Below are 21,591 nucleotides of genomic sequence, written 5' to 3' on the forward strand. Positions count from 1 at the left end.
AAAAAGGCAGTAGAGTTTTATGTAAAACTGTTCAGATACACGTACATGTACATATCCCACTTTCTTAAAGTTTTAACAGATACTTTCCTGAATAACGGGTAAGATTTTTGAAATATTTTATTCTATGCCACTGAAGCTATTTATAAAGATTCAGAATACTGTTTCTATTAAGAAATATTCATTTTCTGATATTGTAGAAATACATTATCATCATTACATCAATTGTATAATCCATGAGAAAGTCATGACTTCAGAGTCATCCAGCATGTGAACATGACTAGTATGTTTAGTAAAGCATATTCAATACCAACACAATCACTATATATATGCCTACACCAAAAAAACATATCTATGTTTATAAAAAATTTAGACATGATCCTGCTCCTCCAAAACCATACAGGAAGAACTGATTCAGATAGTGCAATTAAATTCAAAAACAGTATTTTGACTTTTAAAACAGGACAAACCTAGGGACAGAAACTTAAACTAGAATATTTATGAAATATAACAAGCAAGGACAGCCATGCTCTTGAGTAGTGTCTCATGTCCAGAAAAGAGAGTCATGGCAGGACTGCTTTTATCTGGGGGTCAATATTCTTGTAGTTCTGAATTCATGCCAGAAAGGTAAGACTGACAGCCCCAATATACTTACAAAATTAAAAATGGAAATAACCCTTTCTTGCATCTGCCAGAAGATATTTAAATAGCAGAATTAAAAGAAAAATCATAAGAAAGCTGAGAGGCTTTTGTAAAGTCAAATAAACACTATACGGCTTAAACAAGAGTGAAAGATGTTGAGTACCAGTCCCATCACCCAGAAATATTTGATAGAATGCTAAGAACCAGCTTAAAAAAAAAATGTACTTTTTTATACCCAAAACAGAATTCAACAGCCTATAAATAATCTGAAATTCTGAGAATACAGTTACAAAGACACATTCAGGTCTATTTAGTGAAAATTTGTTCTGTGTTGGTATGAAATGGAACAAAATACGTAACAAATGGATCAGTGGCAAAGGAAGGATTTGCTGGTGGTCAGAACTTAGTTAATAAAACTATAGCGAGAAAATTTGCATTCATAATATCAGCCTCTTTCTCTCTCTCATATTTACAAATGAAATCCCAAAAATTAGATGCAGTGATATTATTTAAAATATATCACAGAATAAGCACTACTAATAAGCAGTTAAATTTACCTTCAGGTCCTTCTCAAGTCTGTCTACTTCAGCTCCCAGAGTGTCAATGATATTCTCACCATGCTTAAGCATAAAGGCTTCTAATTCTTCAAGGGTTTTCACTTGCTGAATTTCCTAGGAAGAAATTAAATTTAAGAGACTGAGATGAGGAAAAGAAAATAAAGGAATAACACTCCAGAGGGTCTTGACATATTTCAAGAGGGAGGAAAAAAAAAAACCTAAACAAAACACTTCAGCTTTTGCCATTTACTCTCAAAACATCATCTGTTCTTATGTCTCGAAGACACAGAAGAGTAGCATCTATTAGATGAAAACAGCTGGCTCTATCATTACACCTGCATGTGATACAAAACCTTCTTCTATCTTTAATTGATTTCCTCCTCAACTTTCCAAATAAGTTTAGAGAATTTCATTCATTTTCTAGAAGTTTCTGAGGTATTCCTCACAGCAAGGCAGAGCAACCTGTTCCACTGTCTCACCACCCTGTGTATTCTTTCCCCATTTTCTACATTCTTGCTATTCCATTACACTGCCTACTCTGGGCATCACATAACCAACTCATCTGAAAGTCCATAAGGATTACTACAAACATTGCTGTAAATATGACTCCTCCATAATATCAGAAACTTGAAGACAATTGACAGGAACTCAGACTAAGAGACCAACAGCATATGAAACTGAAGGAATGACATTAAGGAAGAAAGAATGTTATACTCCACCCTCCAAAAGAACACAGACTTCAGCAGCACCAAAGCAGGTACTACAGTATTGCCATAGAATCTTACAATGGTTTGGGTCAGAAAAGGTCTTAAAGATCATCTAGTTGCTCCCCCACTGCCATGGGCAGGGACACTTTCTGCTACGCCAGGTTGCTCAGGACCCCATCCAACCTGGCCTTAAACACTTCAAGGGACGGGACATCCACAATTCTCTAGGCAACCTATTCCCCTGTCTCACCACTCTGACCACCCCAGTAAAGAATTTTTTCCTTATATCTCATTTATATCTATCACCTTTCAGTTTAAAGCCATGAGCTTTCCTTAGAGGTCTCACACTAAGCTGTCTGGAAGCCATTTGTCCTGTAGTTTATCGCAGCTGCAGTATGTTTGGGATAAATAGGTTATTGCAAACAGACACAGAAACTATGAAACAGCTAATTCTTCTTGTGCATTCAAGTACATGACATCAACTTCTTTCTCCTTCTCGCTACTCTAAAACCGAAGAGGAATAATGTAATTGATCAAGCTTAAAAAATATCTCAACCACAATAACCCATGACTATGATCACGGCAAGTCTAACATGAAAAAAGCCAAGGTAATCTGAATGACAGCATTTCAACAAACATTTCACAACTGTAGAAAGAATAATGTTGACAGCAGTGCTAGTTGAATGAGCTGCTTATTTGAAAAAGTATAGATCAAAAGGCAAGCACGATGTTCACCTTTGACTTCAGATGGCTGAATCCTACTGAAAGGACCAATGGTTTTATAGCTGACATGAGGTTACTATGTGAAAGAACAATGACTTGTGTAAGAAACAGTTGCCAACCTACAAGCAATCAGGAAGATCTTTTCCAACAATACTAGAAGTATTGGAAGAACTGGTGAAGGTTGCATGCAATTGCCAAGGGAAATAGCAGGTAAAGAATAAAATCTAACAAAGCATTTAAAAGAAGACTAGCGTACTGAAAACTGCAACAGCAAAGCAACCAGGCAAACTTGCAGTGCCTCAGTAGTACAAAGCTGATAGCACTCTTCCTCTCCAAAATGTATTATATTGAAATCCAGTAGATGAACAGGTCAGATATTGTACTGTACATACACATACATAATTCTTAATTTGACATGTTTTTAAAACTGGGATACTAATGGTTTAAAAAATTGCAACGTAAAATTTAAAGGTAAACTCTGATAACTTCTAAGTAGTTTTTAATGGACAGACATAAAATGCAGACATCTGACATCTGTATTTCATTTTGAAAGGGTGGAAAAGAAAGAAATCTTGTACACAAGCAAATTTACCAGTGAAAACTGGTAAGGAAGCAAAACATTTTGCTCACTTAAAACTCTCCTTTTGATTTAGATAATATTTATTTTCTTCATACTTCATAGTTCTGCCATATAGCAGAGAACATCTCTGCATTTCTATATTGAAAAGAAGGATTAAGAAAAGCTACGCTGAACTATACTAAAATCAGAGACTGACACTTAAGGATGGTAATTTTTAAACATCACCAAAATGCTGAATCATGTGATGCAAGCAATCCATATTCACACCCAGTCTGAACAGCTGGACCTGTAAACCCTAACACTGCATCACCAACAGCCAGGGTAAATGGCTCTGACTAAACAGATGCTTTTTTGCAGGTGACAGGCTTCTAGTTTTAACTGCAGATCTTGTAATTCAATAAATGTATTAGAAGACTTATGTTCTCTTTTTTTTTATAAATCTGTATTTTCTAACAAAACAATCACAGAATCACAGAATATTCTGAGTTGGAAGGGACCCACAAGGGTTATCAACTCAAACACTTAGGTGAATGGCCTGTGTAGGGAGAAAACCCACAACCTTGGTACTATTGGCACCTGGCTCTGACCAGTTGAGCCAATCTCAAGGGTAATGAGTTAAAAAAAACCCCTGCTTTCCTCCTACTCAGGCACTTTTTCAGCAGCACATAATACGATTCTCTGTAAGTACATTTAAAACACTAACACAAAGTAAGAACATCTGCAACCCTTCAAATGAAGAAGTGAAATGTACCTCACCTACTTGCAAGTCTTGGGTTTAGAGGTATTTGAAATTGGAAAGTAAATACCAGATACTGGGGGTTACAAAAGCAATTTTTTACACATACTTGTAACAGCTGTTCAATGTCTTGTTTTTCCAGGTAAGACCGAGTAACAACACGTCCATCAAAGTCTACTTCTGCCTTGAATCTCACTTTGCTCATTCCCATGTCTGTGGCTTTAACATCATGAATTGCTCTGAAACATATACATTTTTAAAGAAAATGTAAAACAACATAGAACAAACCACTAGCTAAGTTTGACTTCTCAAGTTAACAATACTGTCACCACAAAATGATCCTGTAATTTTAAAAGGTCACTGCCTTTGACAAAACATCCTCATTTTGCCCACTCACAGTTCCATTAAATACTGATTTATGTTTAACTGGTTATACCACTTCGACAGGTTTCTGCAACACCATCACATCTATAAATCACTGCAATAAAAGCCAGACTACTAGAAGCATCACACATTTAGAACTAGACTAACAGTATATTTTTTAAAAATCCACAATTAGAAGTGTGAGAACTTCCCTATTCTGTGTTAAAAGTTCAAGTCCAACTTATTTTCTACTGCAAAGTTTTTGTACATATACATGACACTATTTAACAATCTAAGTACCCTCAATTCTGAGGAAAGGAACAATAACCTATTGTTAATCACTGAAAGGACACATTGCAATTATAGAAGTGTCCTTTCCTAAAGTTGGTAAAGGCATGATCTTTTGGAGAATTTTCAAAAATACATCTGACATAAGTTACGGATATTTTGTTTGGAACTCATTTTTGATCCTTCAGAACTATTAATCACAGCTTATCAAGATACACCTGTTTGTAAATGCTGAAAATGTATATTTATTTAAAGGTTCCTAATAAATACTAGAACATGAAAGCTCTAATGTTTATATTTTGGTCCTTTGAAAAATTCTGGTTTTCTGTAGCAGTTTTATTCCAGCTTGTTGGACAAATTCTAATGTGTGAATACAGGTAGTAAACAACAAGCTCTTAATTTTTTTGGGATAAGAAGTAAACTCAGGACCAAGACATATGGTGATGCATTTCAAAAAAATTAAATAGTCTATTTTTTTCCTAATTATATTAGCAAAAACTCAGTTTATCTTTAAAGCCAAGAGGATTTAAAATTGCCACTGCAGAGTAAGTTTCCACATTTTTCCATCAAGGTCAGAAAAAATAAGTGGAGTCTAAAACACGGGACACGAATCACAAAAGTTTCACATTTTTCAAATTCCTGCTTCTGACATTTTCAAAGTAAAACAAGTATAAAATATTTCAAAGACTTTTAGTTTATTAACAGAAAAAATGCAATCTTGACAATTTGGTAAATTCTAACACAAAAATTCAGATTTAGCAACGCAGCTCACTTGATGGAAAGTACCAAACTTTACCTCCATTTATTTTGCTAAATTGTACAATTTCACTGAATCTTTACATTTAGCACACTCTTTGTCTTAATCAAATTTACTCTTCCCAACTGGAAATGCTTCTTTGCATCTGAATGTTTATAAATCAGAAATAACTTCACAGGCAGTGCAGGAAGAAAGCAGAAGGCATGTATGTTGGAAGAAGCCTGCTAGAATGAACAGCCAAAAAAGAACAGGAGACAGAAACTTTAAGATGAACAATCACAGGACGCTTTTACAGAATACTGCTTGTAATACTCAAGGTGGAGGAGAGGTAAGTATATTAAAAAAGAAACAGAACATGAACTAACTATAGAGACACCAAAACATACATCTTAGTAAATATTTAAGCAGATTAAAAGAACTATCAGCTTACTGGTAGCAATAAAGTCTTTCCAGCTCCATTCCAATTTACACAACTATTCTGTGGGAAGGTATCAAATCAAAACAGTATTAATGGGAGTAAACTAGATGGCATCAAACTACCTCATCACAAAGAAGTTATTTAAGACAACAGGTGTGGTTAATGAAGAGAATTTGGCGCCATGTGATTCAAAAGTATTGAAGACATATCAGGTGCCCACCAGAGCTAAGCAAGAAGATAATAAGTGATGTTTGAGATTCTCATTAAGCAGCGGCCTGATAAAATTCAGTGAAATTATGCATATTCTATAAATGTGAAGGAATTTGTGCATATAATCTGACCAGGAAAGATAAGACAGTGAGCCAAGAGGAGAAAAATCACTAATCATTCAAAAATACAAATGTGTATGCTAAAGCTTAAGCTACAAAGCTTGCTTATGGAAACTTCTGGATGGTTAGTAGACAACATCAATTCTAACCAGGGAAAAGAGCAAGTTTCACATTAATGAAAAATTTGTCAGAGAACATCAAGTTACTGCTTTTGAGCAATTGGTTGTAATACTTTTGGGTTTTGTCCAAACCAGAATGACAGATTTTCCAGCACAGCAGAAGCACAACTACCCAACAGCTGTTACAATGAAGTAAAATTAAAGATGAAACTGTCACTAAGAATAGCTTATGCCTAGGAATCTGTGATTAAATTCCATACGAACAGAATCAGGACAGAGTCTGTACCACATCACATATTTTATTTCACAGTTATGAAAGGCTAATTTCCCACAGTTCAGTTAAGCTGACCACAAGAATGATTTAGGCACCAAAGGTGTCAATGAGAGTTAAGAATGGAATGTAAGCAAGATCATATTAGTACAACAAAGCATTTTCCTACTAATAGCAGAGAAGCATATTGGATATTTAAATGGAAAAAAATACTTCTAATCCAGCAGGTTCCATAACTTATATTCAAGAGTAAAAAGAACTAAGAATAACTGTGAAGGCAAATTAATTTTTCATCTTGCAATACTGATGAGAATTAAAACAAAAACAAACCAGGTTAACACCACTGTGCCAAAATTTAAGAACAGTAAACAAGTCCATCCATTTAACTGAGGACAACTTCACCTGACAACTGAAGGAAAAATAGTGAGAAAGATGGAGAGAAGAATTATATACTAAGAACACTAATTCCAGTCATTAAGATTTTAGGGAATGTAGTCTTATCAAACAATCCTGTAAAAAAAAAAATTGAAGTATCAACAGTTAGTTGAAAAAATATCACCACCACGGAGACTTATTTTAGTAGGACAGCAGTTAGTAATGCCTGATAATCAAATACTTTATAATTAGCAATGGACCACAATGTTCAGGCAAGCTACTGCTGGAATAGTAAGTTAAGTGGTGGTGCTGATGGGGGCTGAGGGAGTAGATATCAGAGCCCCTGGATCCTTTTGTCAATTTGGATTTAAAATACCTTCTGATGAATACTAAATGATTCCCTAGTATGTCCCCCTCTGATTTGGCAAAACACATCTGAAAATAAACATTGCAAACTGCCTGAAAGAACAAGGGAGGAATATTCTGGGAGGAGCAATTGCAAAAAGTATTGCATTGAGAATTGAAAACCCTGAAAGGTTGAAATAAAAAAACAAGTATTAGTCACAGCTTTAGAAGCAGACCAGTAATCAGGAGCTTTTTCTTTTACATTTGGTGTCAGTAGGATATGTAAGAGTAGAACACACTACTACACATCTCCATTTAAGAAAACGTGAGAGTTTGAATGTTCAAGAAAATGCTGACACTCTTATAAGTCCAAAGCTCATGTTGACAAAAATACACAGGTAATCCTTTGAAGAAATAGTTAATGTTAAAAAACTTCCTCATTTCAGTTGCCCTGATTTTTTTTTCTTATTTCAGCCTTTGGTTTGTTTGTTTTCAGCTTTTTCCCCAAAGTACACGCAAGGGTAACAAGCAAGGGTAATGTAAGTTTACATCACAGAGAACTGAGATTAAGACCAGATGTTTTATTAGATGATGTATGTTAACCAAGCTAGGGATAGTAGGCTTGTTATAAGAACTTGGGCAAAGACAAACTGGGCACTGAAAGAAATCAAAGCTGATAACGTAATGGATCTAAGAAAGAGGTAACTGAAGACAAAGTGCATACAGAAGGTATGATAAACACCTAAACATGTTTCAGCTTCTAACCTCCAGAAAATAAAAACACACAGTTTCTCACTAAGTCTTTACTTCTTTTATTATTCACGCTTTTTAAAAATTAAGGTACTTCTTGTTAAAAAAAAAATCTACAGCAAGAAGAACGTGAACTAAGTCTGCTCTGTTGAGAAGTTAGAGCCACCTATAAAACAGAATACAATATAAAATGGTACTTGGCCTGGGAGAAATTTTATTATTTCAGCCTCAGACAAGCAAAAGCCACCTGCGCGCTTCGAAAAAAAGAACTATAGAAGTCCCATACAAATAGTCATGTGAATTCACCTTCTCTAACACAGCACTGCTGACACATCCTTCACCATTCAGACTAACCCAGGGCCACCACAAATACTCAATTTAGTTACTGACATGTGAAAGTACTAACAGAATTGTATTCCAAATAGGAATCTTGTTTAGTTTCTGGAATGAAGGGCATGTCGTCCAGACCTCTTGCCTGGAACTGTGAGGATGCAGCACTTAGTTTCTTTCAAGTACTCTGGCATTAACTAATGGGCTTGGGTTTTTTTCCTTCACAGCTCAAAACTTACTACAAATTTAAAAAGCACTAGAATATTTCAGCTGATTTACACAGAAATATATTCCTAAATAAAGATTAAAAAGAAAACAAAAATAAGTTTTCTTCTAAATCAAGGTTAAGAGGGTTAAAGCTAAAATAGCTCATTGAAAAGCATTTAAGCAAGATTTTAGAATTACGATGAGCTGTAAGTTTACTACAAATTGCAGACTTGCAAAGAAGGAGAAATTAGCATTGAGTTAATTCTATAAGCATGTAACATGCAGAATCCATTGCATCATAATACCAGTGTAGCACATCCTGCCAACTGCTACAGAATTCCACACACTGAATATTAACACAATTTAAGTATTTAAGTGCTAATAAACTATTCAAGCAACATAACAGTATCATTTAAGCACTTGCATTTCATGCATTTGAAAATAGTTTTAAGTCTGTGATGGCTTTCTCATTAAGTCACTGTCAATTCCTGTAGTTAATGTGGCTGTTAGAACATATCTGCAATGCTATTTTAGCTGTTGAACACCCGAGAGATCCAAGTATTCACTTACTGAAAGTTTTAGCACAGAAATAGAAGTCAGCAATAATAAAGATTCTAGAATCCCAATACAGAAGATTCCACACTAAAAATAATCTTACCAGACTTCTCCCATTAAATGTTATTTTCTTGCTTTTTGTTGTTCATAGTAGAGACTGAGCTGTAAAGATCCTTACCTTACTACAGGATCACTTTCCAGTAACTCAGTGAGCCGCTGCAGTTGTTCAGGTTCAATGGATCGTCCCAGCAGGGCTTCAGTGTTAGTGTAGATTAGAAATGCTGACACAGTTCCTAACAAAGTTCCAACACCTAGAGACCCCACACTGTCATAATACGGGTTTCCTAAACAAGATAGAGCAAATTAGTTTCACAGAGTATTTCTAAAATATAGCAGAGAATTCCAATTTCACACTGAAAAGAGTACATAGTTTTGAGGTGTTTTCTGGGTTTTGCTTTTTAGTGAGATTTTTTTGGTTGGTGGGGTTTTTTTTCAAGTTTTTTTTTTTTTAGGTTTTTTTTTTTTAATTCAGCGGAGATTTTTTCCTACTGAGGAACATAATGAAGCTGGAAGAAAACAAGCTATCTTAAAATAAATCCTTAAGTCCCTCCTAGGACCACTCCTGTCTCCTACAGGACTAATAAACAAGTAAACTCTTGTCTGTATATGTGTTTCTATATTAGTAAACATAAATTTATACACAAAGTTATATCCACCTCAACATAGGTAGCAGCACAAAATCCAGTGTTCTTTTATCAGTAACTCAAAAAATTGCAAGTATGAACCATTTCTGGAATACAGTACTTATTAATAAGTTTCAAACACTCATGTTCAGATCTACAGAAATAGTACTGTGTTTTTAAGCTGATGAAGGAAACTAGAAATGAAATTTAAAAATTAATTCTATATAAAAAATGAAACTCGCAATGAAGCCATTAGAAGCCACAAGAAACAAAATTCCAATAATTATTGTCTTTAAAAATCAATACTTAAAAAGGGATGAATAAGTAATCATCCCTCTTTAGAAAACTTAACTATGCAGCAAAGACATTCTTTGAACCATTTGCTACACAGATCATCCTACGTTTAGTAAAAAATAACTTAGTTTGTATGACAAAATAGCTCAAAAATCTGCTTACAGAGTACAAGTATCAGAAAAAAAGAGCAGAGACATATTTGGCAACCAATACAAACGAAATGCTCTATGTTCATATCATGCATGGGAAGAAATCCACATTCTGCTTGCCTCTGTGCAGAATTTTACCTGTTAAAGAAGTCAGACCCATACAGGTAGCAGCTACAGCCACGCTCAGAACTGCTGCAGCATCCTCCAGTAACACCACATTGGTACTGGGATCACGACTCTGCACAACTGTACATACAACAAAAAAAATTACATTGCTTTGAAAGCTTAGCTTTATTACATTATGCACAGTACTTAAACTATAATAACAACAGCAATTTAAAAGAACAATTTATGCAAGTATATAGGTGTAATCTGAATTTTGGCATATGCACACACTTCTGAAAGCATTTATACATACACAGAAAAACCCAGATATGGAAGCATCTCAAAAATGTTAGAAAAATTAAAAGGGCAATTTATCCTGAAAAATACATGCACTTAGCCAAGTATTTAAGCAGTGCTCTTAAATGAATAGTTTTCACCTAATTTGTAAAATGTTATTTGTTAGTAGAATAGAAAATAGATCAATAAAGGGAAAAGGGAAAACAGAAAATGGTTTCTATCATTATGCAAATAGTAGTGAACAGATCGTGTTTTAAATAACCACATACCTTACTGCTATAATGATACATACCATATTGATAAAATGAGAGACCCTTGGCTCGAGCACTCCTCCGAATTTCATTTATAGCAACAAGGAGGGTGGCTGAAACAACAAAGTTGTTGCTGAAAGATGCTAGAGGCAAAAAGACTTGTTTCCATTTTGAAAAGAGGGAACTTTTCTTTATATCATAGCAACAGATCATAAAGAAAGCTCTGATTATTGATACTTTGAATAAAGACAAAGAATAGTTGCTTTCTTTTCTACATGTGTGTCTCCCATACAAAACAGAACAGTTATATTCACTGATAGTTTAATACCAAAAAGGCATTCCATGTCTACTTCCCAGATTATGTGTTCTTCAACTTCTTATTATATAGACATATATAAAAAAGAAAAGTTTTCACACGTTTCTTTTTGTTTGTTTACAAGTATTTGCAACAGAGCTCAAAACTTCACTGCGTGAGCAAGGATCAATTATTACTGTAATTACTGACACAGTAATCTTAAGAGATTACAAATACTGAAATAGGAACTTGAAACGACATACCTCCTTCAGATACCAATGACCCTGCTAAAATGCAGTATGCCTGTAAGGAAAAAAAAGAATCAGTTACTATATCATATGCATATTTCTACAGATCTCTTCACCACAGGCTATCCAAATGCAGCGTTCCAGAACCACATTACACACTGTGCCATGTAATTTTCCTAAACAGAAGGAAGCCAATAATATTCGACTCATGCAATATATTCCAAAACAGGAAAGGAGGACCTCTTGGTGGGGGCTATAAAAGGAAGATGCAGGGTTTAGAGAACAGCTCATTTTGCTCCAAGATCAACTGTAGCTCTTAAAAAGATTTTTTTTTTTCTTTAAACACATTTTCATTAAAAATGGTTTGAGTTAATTGTGTTGGGATTCAAACTGACTCACGAAGAGAACTTCAGACTATGACACTATTTTTTATTAAGTCACTGGTTTTAAATACAATACCAAACAAGATTAGCTTACCCACAGAAGAGATTCTACAGGATGAGGGTGGAGTAAACCTATGATCCCATGATACCAAGAAAGTCCTGCACCCATCATGAAAATGCCAACTCCACTAATCAGGGAGGCAATATAGCGCATATTTGTGAAACCATACCTAGAAGAAAGGAAAGAAAATTATTTCAGGAATATAAGATTCTACATCTCTACAAACATATCTCAAAGTTTGCCATCAATTTTTACATGCCTTAAATTATCATCATATGACTTGGCATCTATTTAAGACAAAGCAGCTAAATCCAACCTAATCCAAGGGGAAAAAAAAACAGCCTACTTGAAAAAGGATATCTAATACATGCAAGGACACCAAGCATAAATATTTTTATAACCTGTTTTTAAACAGCTGTATTAGCTTTGGTACAATGACTGAGGATTTTACAACTGGGGAAAAAAAAAAAAAAAAAAACCCAAACAACATTCACGTCAGGTTTAGATTTTAGTGAAATGCTACCTCTAAATGAGGACTCTAGTTTTGTGAGCAGCCAGTCTACATAATTCATAATACTAATTTAAAGGGAATAAAATTTATACATCTCTCAGTAGTACAGCTAACTACAGACATTCAACACTTGCAGGTTTTAAGTGCAGTGAAAGAATTAAAGCAATATTAAAAGTATGTATTTATTCCTTTTTTTGGTTTTAACTCCATCTACAAACAGTGCATTTTTTTTTGTCTATATTAAGGAAGAAGGAAAAGAAGTGAGAGGGAAAAAGGAGATATGATGAATATTTGCACAAATCTAAGATTAAATTTTTCAAATTTTAATGATGCTGTTAATGAAAAAAAGGGTAACTAATTCCATAAATTAGATGTATTTTTGAACTAGTGCTTAAAGAATGAATTACTTGCCCAAACATATGAAGAGTAAAACAGGTCAACCCCAAGAAAATATAATGTAGAGTACAGCTGTAACTTTCATGAACTTGTAAAAATATATCAAGTACTACCCCTATTACTAGATAAAAACAAAGAGCAGTTAATGTCAAACACAACTCCTTATGGTACAAGTAACTGGCTCACATAATAGCACTTTGTTGAAAAAAGGAAGAGGACAGTAATTTTTATTTTTAAAAAATCCTGTGATCCACATGAACAGTGTGTAAAAACAAAGTAGATCTATTAGTTAGAAGAGGCAGAAGAGCCCACAACAACTTAGAGAAATAATGTCAATTAAAAGAAAACATAGCAAAAGCATACCATGAAAAAAAAACCCCAACAAAAAACCAACCAAAACATGCACCAAGCCACTGAAACTACAACCCCTGCAGCTTGAAAGAAAACCCTTTTCTTATTTTATCTATTGTAAAATCAGAAACAATACATTTCAGAAATGACACAGAACAGCAAATTAAAAAGAACAAGGCGATGCACAAACAAGAACTGATCTTACTCCTATATATAGTTACCAAAATCTTTATTTACTCAAAAAGCTTACGGATGACTAGGGTCAGGCGTCCGTGCAGACTGACTGATGCCCAAAGCTAGCAACGCCTATTTAAGACAAAAGGTTAAAAGGAAAAAAAATTAGAAACATTCTGTATCAACTCAACTTGAAAGGTAAAGATAGATGCAATTTGTTGAACCTCATATATGGTTTGTTACTGATATCTTACTAGAGCTGGAATATAATCCTCAAAATCTGTCATCTAAATCTACCACTGCCAAAAAATTGTTAGCTATACCTACATATATAATATATACACAATTATATGGTGCGTCTATATATAATTACTGTTAATTATAACTTAGAATTACAACTGAAAATGAACATTACATGCAATCACAAGTGTTATTGCTGTGCTTCAGCGCAAAGGAATGAAGTTGCTCATGGAACAAAGCTTTTTAAATAAATCCCTCTTGAAGAGAAATTATACTGACTGTGGTGTAGTATGATGATGACATAACATTTAAAGCAGTAACTTTACACTGCAACTTTTCAGCATATTTTGAAGGAAGAAATAACCCCCTGCCATCTAAATTGCCTATCTGGCATATATTTAATTAGGCATGTATTAAGTTGTTGATGCAAATAAATTATAAATCTACCTGAATTTTGCAAAGCACATGTTTTGTTTTAGGACTATGGATAATGAAACATAGTAACAAATACTAAAATGCAGACACTTTAGTCTTAGCAGCAGCAAGCTGCTTTGAGGCAGCAAGGTTTCTCCTGTGTTTTTCCCAAAACCACACAATTATTTGAAAAAACAAAACAAACCCTCCACATTTCAGTGGAACGTTCAACTTTGATATTTAAAAAACTATTAAAAAAAAACTATTTAAAAGAATAGCTCTTCAATGTATATAATACCACTATCAAACTTGGTTCACCTGTACATTGACACACTTGGCCAAGTGAAAAATCAAACACTTCAAGGCTGGCCTCCCCATACATTTAAGTACTATCAGTTGAATTAGGAGCACCCCTGTCTTCACTTTACATTTGGAACAGCTGAAAGGTTGTGTAAAACCATCAAACAAAATGTGAGTCCTAATGCAGTCTTCTGGGACGGAAAAGCATACTAGGTCCAACTCAAGGAAAAAGTTTGCCAAAACTATGTTAATAGACTTTTCAAGATATTCAGCCTGCTCTAAGGTTCCATAGATTCCTCAAATTTGGAGGAGCACAAGACTGTTGCATTTTATGAATTACAAGCTACCCAAGGACTCATCTTTCTTGAGCTGCATGAGCCTTTCTTTCAACCCTTTCTTTAAGGGTTGATTTTTTTCCCCCCAAAGCCTTGCAATATCATTTTAAGGTCTCATAACACATGCTTCAAGCATACTATAGAAAACAGTGGAAAAAACAACATTAATTTTATCCCTGCACATTAATATTACATGCTCAATTCTGAGCCTGCCACTTCACTTCTCAAAGTAAACGTGCCATGTATGTGGCTACTTGTGCTGTGAGAGGCTGGTAAGGTAATCTAGGAATAGAAAAAGAAAACAAGATGCTCAAATTCTCATCATTATTCTACCTAGGGATGAATAAGTAACAAAGTCTGACATTATATTACAATAACTGACAGGAGAAGCATTTCAAGTTAACATTGAACCAAAATATTAACCAAAATCATCTTAGTTTCAAGTACCACTCATGATCCATGAAGTAGCTGAGTACAGTTCTTACTGAAACTCCCCTCCTTCAACTTATTTCCAAAAAAACTTCAAAATCTACATTCTGATTTCTCATTCTTACATTAATACAAATTAAAAAGCATCCTATTTTTTTTTAATTCAAGTGCACAACAACTACTGTAAGTATCTGTCTTTATTCCAAGTTTTATTACAAGTACTAACTTTAGCAGAATGGAAAAAAATACTCACCTGGTTACATGTGTCTGCTAAAGAATGTATGGCTTCTGAAAACATACTTGCAGAACCCGTGTAAACCCAAGCAAGTAGCTTAAAGAAAAAATTCAACCCATTTCTGAAAACAAAGAGAAGAAATACCAAAATATTTGATGTTTAATATTTACAGCAAAACCACAGGTGCTGTACAATCATGCATTACCTGCCAGAAAGTGGTAAACTCAAATATCAGTTTAATAATTAGAGAGCTGTGCAGACAGATAACTCATATAGATTTTCTGCATGGTTACTGTGAAAAATACCCTTTCAGCTAAACTTGATAATGTTCAAAAATCATTAACTTCTAAGCAGTCCCAAACAAGTAACACTTCCTGAAAACTACCATCACAGTCACTACTCAGAACAACTAATTTTCTACCAGTGGGAGAATACAAGTCTTAACAACTTCCTTTTCTATTTTTTTCAGTCCTTTGCCTCCTACACATCCTCTCCCAATTCTATAGGGCAAGGTTCCCTACTTCAATCTCAGTCTGAGCCATTCTCAGTAGGATACAAATTAAGATAAGAGACAGGAAGGCAAGAGACAGGAAGACAAGGCTGTCACTAGATTACACTGTAAAAATTGTCTATGGAACTTCTCCATTAAGATGTTCAGTGTGAATGAAGAAGACATTTTTACAGCTACAGGTTTACTGGAGTAAACACTGTCCTATGTTGCACAAAGGTAACTATTAGCACTAAAGTCCAAGTCTACATTCTCACTTCAAACATCATCAGAATCAGTAGGTTAACTGCTATAATCATATTGCACAGAAAAATCAGACTAGAGAATTATAATATCCTCCTCTATATTTTTTTAACATGAGTTTCATTTATTGCCAATTTTTTAAATTATCTAAAGAAATTAAGTGTTACAAGAAACTTTTAACAACATCTTGTAGTGGCGTATTTTAACAACAGGTGCCAGAAGTTACATTCAAGTTAGAGGAAGCAAACCCAGCAGATTCTGAGAAGGCAGCTAAAATGCTCTGATTTGGTTGGAAACAAAGTTACATTCTACATCAGTCACCACCACTTCAGAAAGTATTTGCTCCATTGTACCGAACTGATTTAGCTACCTCATTTCTATCTGCATGGACCTGAAAGTAGGAAATCTTAACAGAACACAAACCAAAGCTATTAACACAAGAGTATTCCAGTGCAGCTGGTCTATACCCTCACACATGGATCCATAGAACAACTCAACTTTTGACTGAACCACATTTCATCCTCACTGGAGAAACCTGAAGTTTGTTAAAAGTCTACCAAATAATTCTAACTGCAGAAGTTAAGACAGATTGATTCTTCTTGAGACAAAGCCAAAATCCTTTAAAAATATCAGGACCACAAGCAAAGGAGCACTGATGCTGGCCTTGACTTAAATCTCTGAAAAGTCGTAAGATATTTGAGTTCCAGAGAAGCTTGAACTTCTGAAAAAGCTCCACGAAAAGATGACTGAGCAACACAACTATCTCTACAAATTTCTCCTGGACTGGCTGCCAAGCATTCCTGTATACCAATACTCAAAAATCCAAAGGTATTTATGAAGAGAATGCAATGTTTACAGCTATGCTCTATCTAGAAAGCAAGAGGAAAGGTCTGTTTTCTCTGTATGAGTGTAAGAAACAGAAGGAGGTAGAAATGACCACAACACCCCCAGTCTTTTTTTTCCATTAGAAACATCCATACTAAAAATTCTTACATGTTTTTAACTTAAAAGGCTCTGAACAGTTACTAGTAGAATACTCAGTAAAAAGGGAGGTTCTCAGTCAAATGAGCTTTGTATTTTTCTTCCACAAATAAAAGAATATTGTTTTGCAGAAGCTCAAAGAGTTACTTCCTGCTCAAAATGTTTTGGTTTCCTGGGCCAAAAAAAGTATTTTCCCTCTTTCTATTATGCTTGGTTATATCAATAGGGCCTTTAAAATTAAATAGCTTTTATAAAACAAAATGTATTTAAAAACTGCAAGGTTTCATGGCAAGTAATTTTTAGCCTCCATTTCCTGAGAAAAACTTAACACACTTCCTCCTATTTCATACCAGATAGTCTCTGTGATCATTTGTTTTACATCAGAATCATTAATTTAACCTTGTTTCATTCAAACTTGTGAAAGCTAAAAAACTCAAAAAATACCCCCTTTTCAATTAGGAAAGAAAATAGCTAAAGAACAGTATAAAGAGAAAAGTGAATTGTTTTCTGTTGGTTATATGGAAGACTGTTTAAAATGTATGAAAAGCTTCCTTTCAAGGAGCAAGAAAAAAGGACAATTTTAAATACCTGCTTCTTCACATCCTTCAAAATTTTAGTTTTTACTTTAAGAAACTCTATTGTCTGATCAATTCCAAAAAAATTGCTCTTCTCTCATCAGAGATATATTCAATACCTGATCGCTATGTACTGATGAATGTATTCACATAAACTCTCTCCTATCAACAAAAAATAGATAGATCTATTGATTTCAGTTACAGACACAGGTATCTTTATCTTAAATACACACACTGTTCCTATTTCCAGGACAATATAAATAAATTGCTTTATACTTGCATAAACAAAACATTATTTTTTTTACTTACATGCAAATAGCTACCATTACCACCTTCCCTGGTCCCTTGAAAAACATAGCTGCTGAACTGGAGCGTGGCTACGTAAAGAAATAACAGATTATTTAATAACTAAATCTAGACCTCGTGAGACACCTACCATAAAATAAAAATTAAATTATTAAATATTAAATTATTTATTATTAAATTAAAAACTTTGCACTACCCTGTATTGCAAAAGTGAAGCTACAGTTCTTGAAGGCAACTAATTTACTACTGAATGTTCAGCCAAAGTGCAGTTGGGTCTTCCATATTTCTACAAATAGTTGGCTATAAAAAAAATAAACCTCCAGTGAAGTCTGCAGCAGAGGCCACTGCAGCCATAAGGCCCAGAACCTGCTACAGAATCATTCTATACACCCAACACCTGGATCTAGGGTATCTGTCTGCTTAAGCAAAGAGGACGGGCCAGCAGTGCATAGACAAAAGCACTCATCTTCTGGGGTCTTTTTCCTTAAAGAAACTTACTTAGGTTTTTTTAATTAACAATATATTCACTGTACATATTAATAGGTTATACATGAAATCACGAGTACAGCTGTGATTTTGGTAAGAAGGCAACTGAAAAAACAAACCCTCTTACTGGTGGATTACACTGCCACAGTACGAACCCATTCAAGCTGTCATCATAACATTTACTACTGCATATCAGATATGGATCTGGTAAACTACAAAAAGTACAATAAAGTGCAAATAAATCTTCCAATAATATTCAGTTACACTAATTTGCCTTCAAAAGGTAGCATAATACATTTCATGACACTTTTCTAGCCAAATACTTGAAAACGTCCTTACCTTAGTATTTCCAAAGAACTCCTTGTATTCCCACAACAGCCTTTGGTTTCTAAACAGATCTGCAATACAAAATTAGTATCATGAATATGTAGTAGTAACCAGTAGTTTCAGGAATTGAAGTCTACTTTTTTTATGCAGCATAATCTATCTGTGAAAAAAATCCTCTCTTGATACTGTTAATCACAAACACATGTTGTTATATACTCATGCAAAATGACAAATACAATATGTTATGATCCTATACATTGTTATCATTTCTACCAACAAATGATAATGCACAGAGGGTAAAACCTCAATACACTTCTGCAAATTCAGGCATTTTATTTATATCCAAAAATTATTCTCCAGGTCAAGGCTCCTGACTGCACTTTCAACACACTTACAGATACCTTAACAGGTACCTGCAGTTCTAGCCTTTTTTGCCAGAAGGGTGTTCTAGCAGCACAACTGTTTCCAAAAAACTTTACCTCTCATTTTAAGGTGCACAACTGCACTAAGTATCTTGAAGCAGTATTGCCTCTTGTGTGATTTTAACTGACTAGACAGATCCAAATACATTAAACACTACTGATTTGGCTGTACGTGTTATTGACAATATCAGAAAGGATAACAAAAATAACATTACACAAAAATATATTATTTGGGGGTACTTCTCCCCTTCTGAAACACAAAGGCAAGCTGAATTCTTTTCAGAGGAAAAAAATTAATGAGTAACGGTATGGTATAAACATCTGGATCAGTTTTAACTCTTTTCAAAATTAGAATTAGAAAACCATTAGAAAAATTAAAAGAAATGCAAAGGCATTGAAAATGTAAATTATCATCTAGAAATTGAAAGCCCCCCCAAAAGAGTATGACTATAGATCTCAACTGAATGTACATTCTTGCTGCATCACAAAGAAGATAAATTGCAAGATAGTAACAGACTATATCTGCACAGATAGTAAAACATGCTACTCTAAGATTATGCCATAAAACCTAATCAGCAATTGCTAGTTCCAAATTTACATGTTCTCAATAAAATAACACTATCTGGTGGATTTCTAACAATCATACCTGATTGTTATATTTCAAGTTCTTTGAAAACTCTATACTCACTTTCTCTGTACTTGATCTCTGCCTCTTTACGTCGTTTTCTTTCTCTGGCAAGAGCCTCTGGACTACCCCAAACTTCAAGAGACCTGCATGAAGTAAAAGTAACTTAACAATGTTTCTATTCATGCAACTTTTTTTTCAAGCATAAAAACATACCCTCCAATTTTATATATGCAAAGTAATTATTACAATAATCAGGATATAAAATCTGTTCTGATAGAAAACAAAAAACATTATTGCCCTTATACATTGCAAACCTGACTTTAAAAACTCTTTTCTCTCTCTCATCATCCATTTTAAATGTTCTTACTTTGCCTCTACATCCGATCTCAGGTACACGGTGAAAGTCTCAGTGTCATCATGGGGACTCCGTCGCTTAATTTTCCTCAGCTGGTCTAAATCACTAAAGAAAGGGGACAAAGAGCTTAGTGCAAGGAAAGGATCATATTGTTCTAATTTGACTTTTATGTCTAGGTGATGTTCCACAATTTTGATATTAATTTGCTGTACAAAAAAGTGAAGTTGTTTACTTCAAACAGAACATATAGATAACATGAAGCAAGTATCTCTAGGAGGCTATTGAAAACTACTGTTTTTCAAACACAGAAGTCCAAATCATGTCTTCATACTATGAAATACTGAAGACAAAGTATTAAAACACTATATAATAAAACATCCAATGAATGATCCGTATGTAACTGATAATGTGTACATATGTTAAACAAGCAGATTTATGAATTAGCATCTCTAAATGGAAATCAGAAGTCATGTGACAAGAAAAGTTAACAAATTTAATCCCAAAATTTATACTCCCAGCACAAGCTGCAAAAGGCTGAAGATAACAAAGCTACTTGGGGAAACAGATAAAATTTCCTATGCTGAGCTACACATTAGGGCATCTACACCATTATGTAAAAACAGGTGAAGAACAGAGGTGTCTCCCCCCAACGAGATTTATGGTCTCACAGGTACAAATAAACTACTCTAAGAAGCAAGTAATGAAACATGAAAATTAAGTGCAAGCTCCTCGTCCACTGTAAAACTAAGCAAGAACTAACTTCAGCCACTTAAAATTATGTATACACAAAAGCATTTAGAAAAAGTTGTGCAAAATCACTCTACAATCACAATTACTTCTCATGCACATATGAACAAATATTCTGAATTTAAATCTCAACTCAAACCCATCATACCTGGATTTAAGACAAAACTCATTTATTGCTCTGACTCCAGTGATGAAGTTATTCTGTGTGTATTTTGGTCCATACTCTCTTTTTTTAAGGACTGCTTTCACTTAAATAAAGAAATAGATACACAAGTTAAGTCACTCATGGAGACTACAGCAGAAACTTCAAAAAGTAACTCAATCTAGTGTCATATGGTAATATCTCTAAGTGGAAATCTGAAGAACAATGCTTGCCAGTGATACAGAAAATTGACAGTGAAGAGTAAGGTATCTTCCTCATTGATTTACCTCCAAAAATGCTACTTACTAAGCTGTAGTTCAGGGTTCTCAAACATAACTGCCACTGCCAGCTACCTCTCCAACTTTGATGTCAGAGATGGTGCTTGGCTACATAAATAGCATTCATATATGGCCAGTTGGAAACCCCTGGTCTAGCAACTGAAATACCAACAGACTGCTCCATTTCTATTTTTTCCAATAATCAAGTCCAGCTTCTGCAAATAAGACTTTTGACCCTTGCTGAGCATACAGAGAAATGAGGCAGACTGTATACATCATTTTTCCAAACTATTACTTTCAAAATTAGTACTCTTAACATTGGGCATTTATAACAATTAAAAACATTAATTCTTTATTTCTAATGCTTTTTATATCTAAAAAATGTATTCTTAT

General features: G+C 34.3%; 1 protein-coding gene across 3 annotated transcripts in view; it reads right to left on the bottom strand.

Moving 5' to 3' along the window:
- Window positions 1-21,591, bottom strand: part of SLC30A9 (solute carrier family 30 member 9) — a 35,178-nt gene that overhangs the window by 6,599 nt on the left and 6,988 nt on the right. For 2 of the 3 annotated variants that reach the window (XR_006020628.1, XM_042053862.1), the window contains exons 4-17: window positions 20,927-21,026; window positions 20,044-20,136; window positions 19,737-19,819; window positions 18,639-18,697; window positions 17,817-17,884; window positions 15,219-15,321; window positions 13,324-13,379; window positions 11,849-11,984; window positions 11,387-11,426; window positions 10,870-10,941; window positions 10,314-10,421; window positions 9,228-9,393; window positions 4,052-4,181; window positions 1,197-1,310 (exon numbers count right to left, since the gene is read on the bottom strand). Coding sequence is in view for 1 of the 3 variants with exons in the window: in XM_042053862.1 (XP_041909796.1) it covers window positions 1,197-1,310; window positions 4,052-4,181; window positions 9,228-9,393; window positions 10,314-10,421; window positions 10,870-10,941; window positions 11,387-11,426; window positions 11,849-11,984; window positions 13,324-13,379; window positions 15,219-15,321; window positions 17,817-17,884; window positions 18,639-18,697; window positions 19,737-19,819; window positions 20,044-20,136; window positions 20,927-21,026 (1,328 nt within the window). In the remaining 2 variants the exon portion in view is untranslated. The remainder of the gene's footprint in view (window positions 1-1,196; window positions 1,311-4,051; window positions 4,182-9,227; window positions 9,394-10,313; window positions 10,422-10,869; window positions 10,942-11,386; window positions 11,427-11,848; window positions 11,985-13,323; window positions 13,380-15,218; window positions 15,322-17,816; window positions 17,885-18,638; window positions 18,698-19,736; window positions 19,820-20,043; window positions 20,137-20,926; window positions 21,027-21,591) is intronic. The other variant, XR_006020629.1, reaches the window with a different exon arrangement.

The sequence above is a fragment of the Corvus kubaryi genome, unplaced genomic scaffold (assembly GCF_017639235.1).
Source record: "Corvus kubaryi isolate FWS band 111438036 unplaced genomic scaffold, C.kubaryi_AGA036_p1.0 split1-131, whole genome shotgun sequence".
In the NCBI taxonomy this organism is placed as follows: domain Eukaryota; kingdom Metazoa; phylum Chordata; class Aves; order Passeriformes; family Corvidae; genus Corvus; species Corvus kubaryi.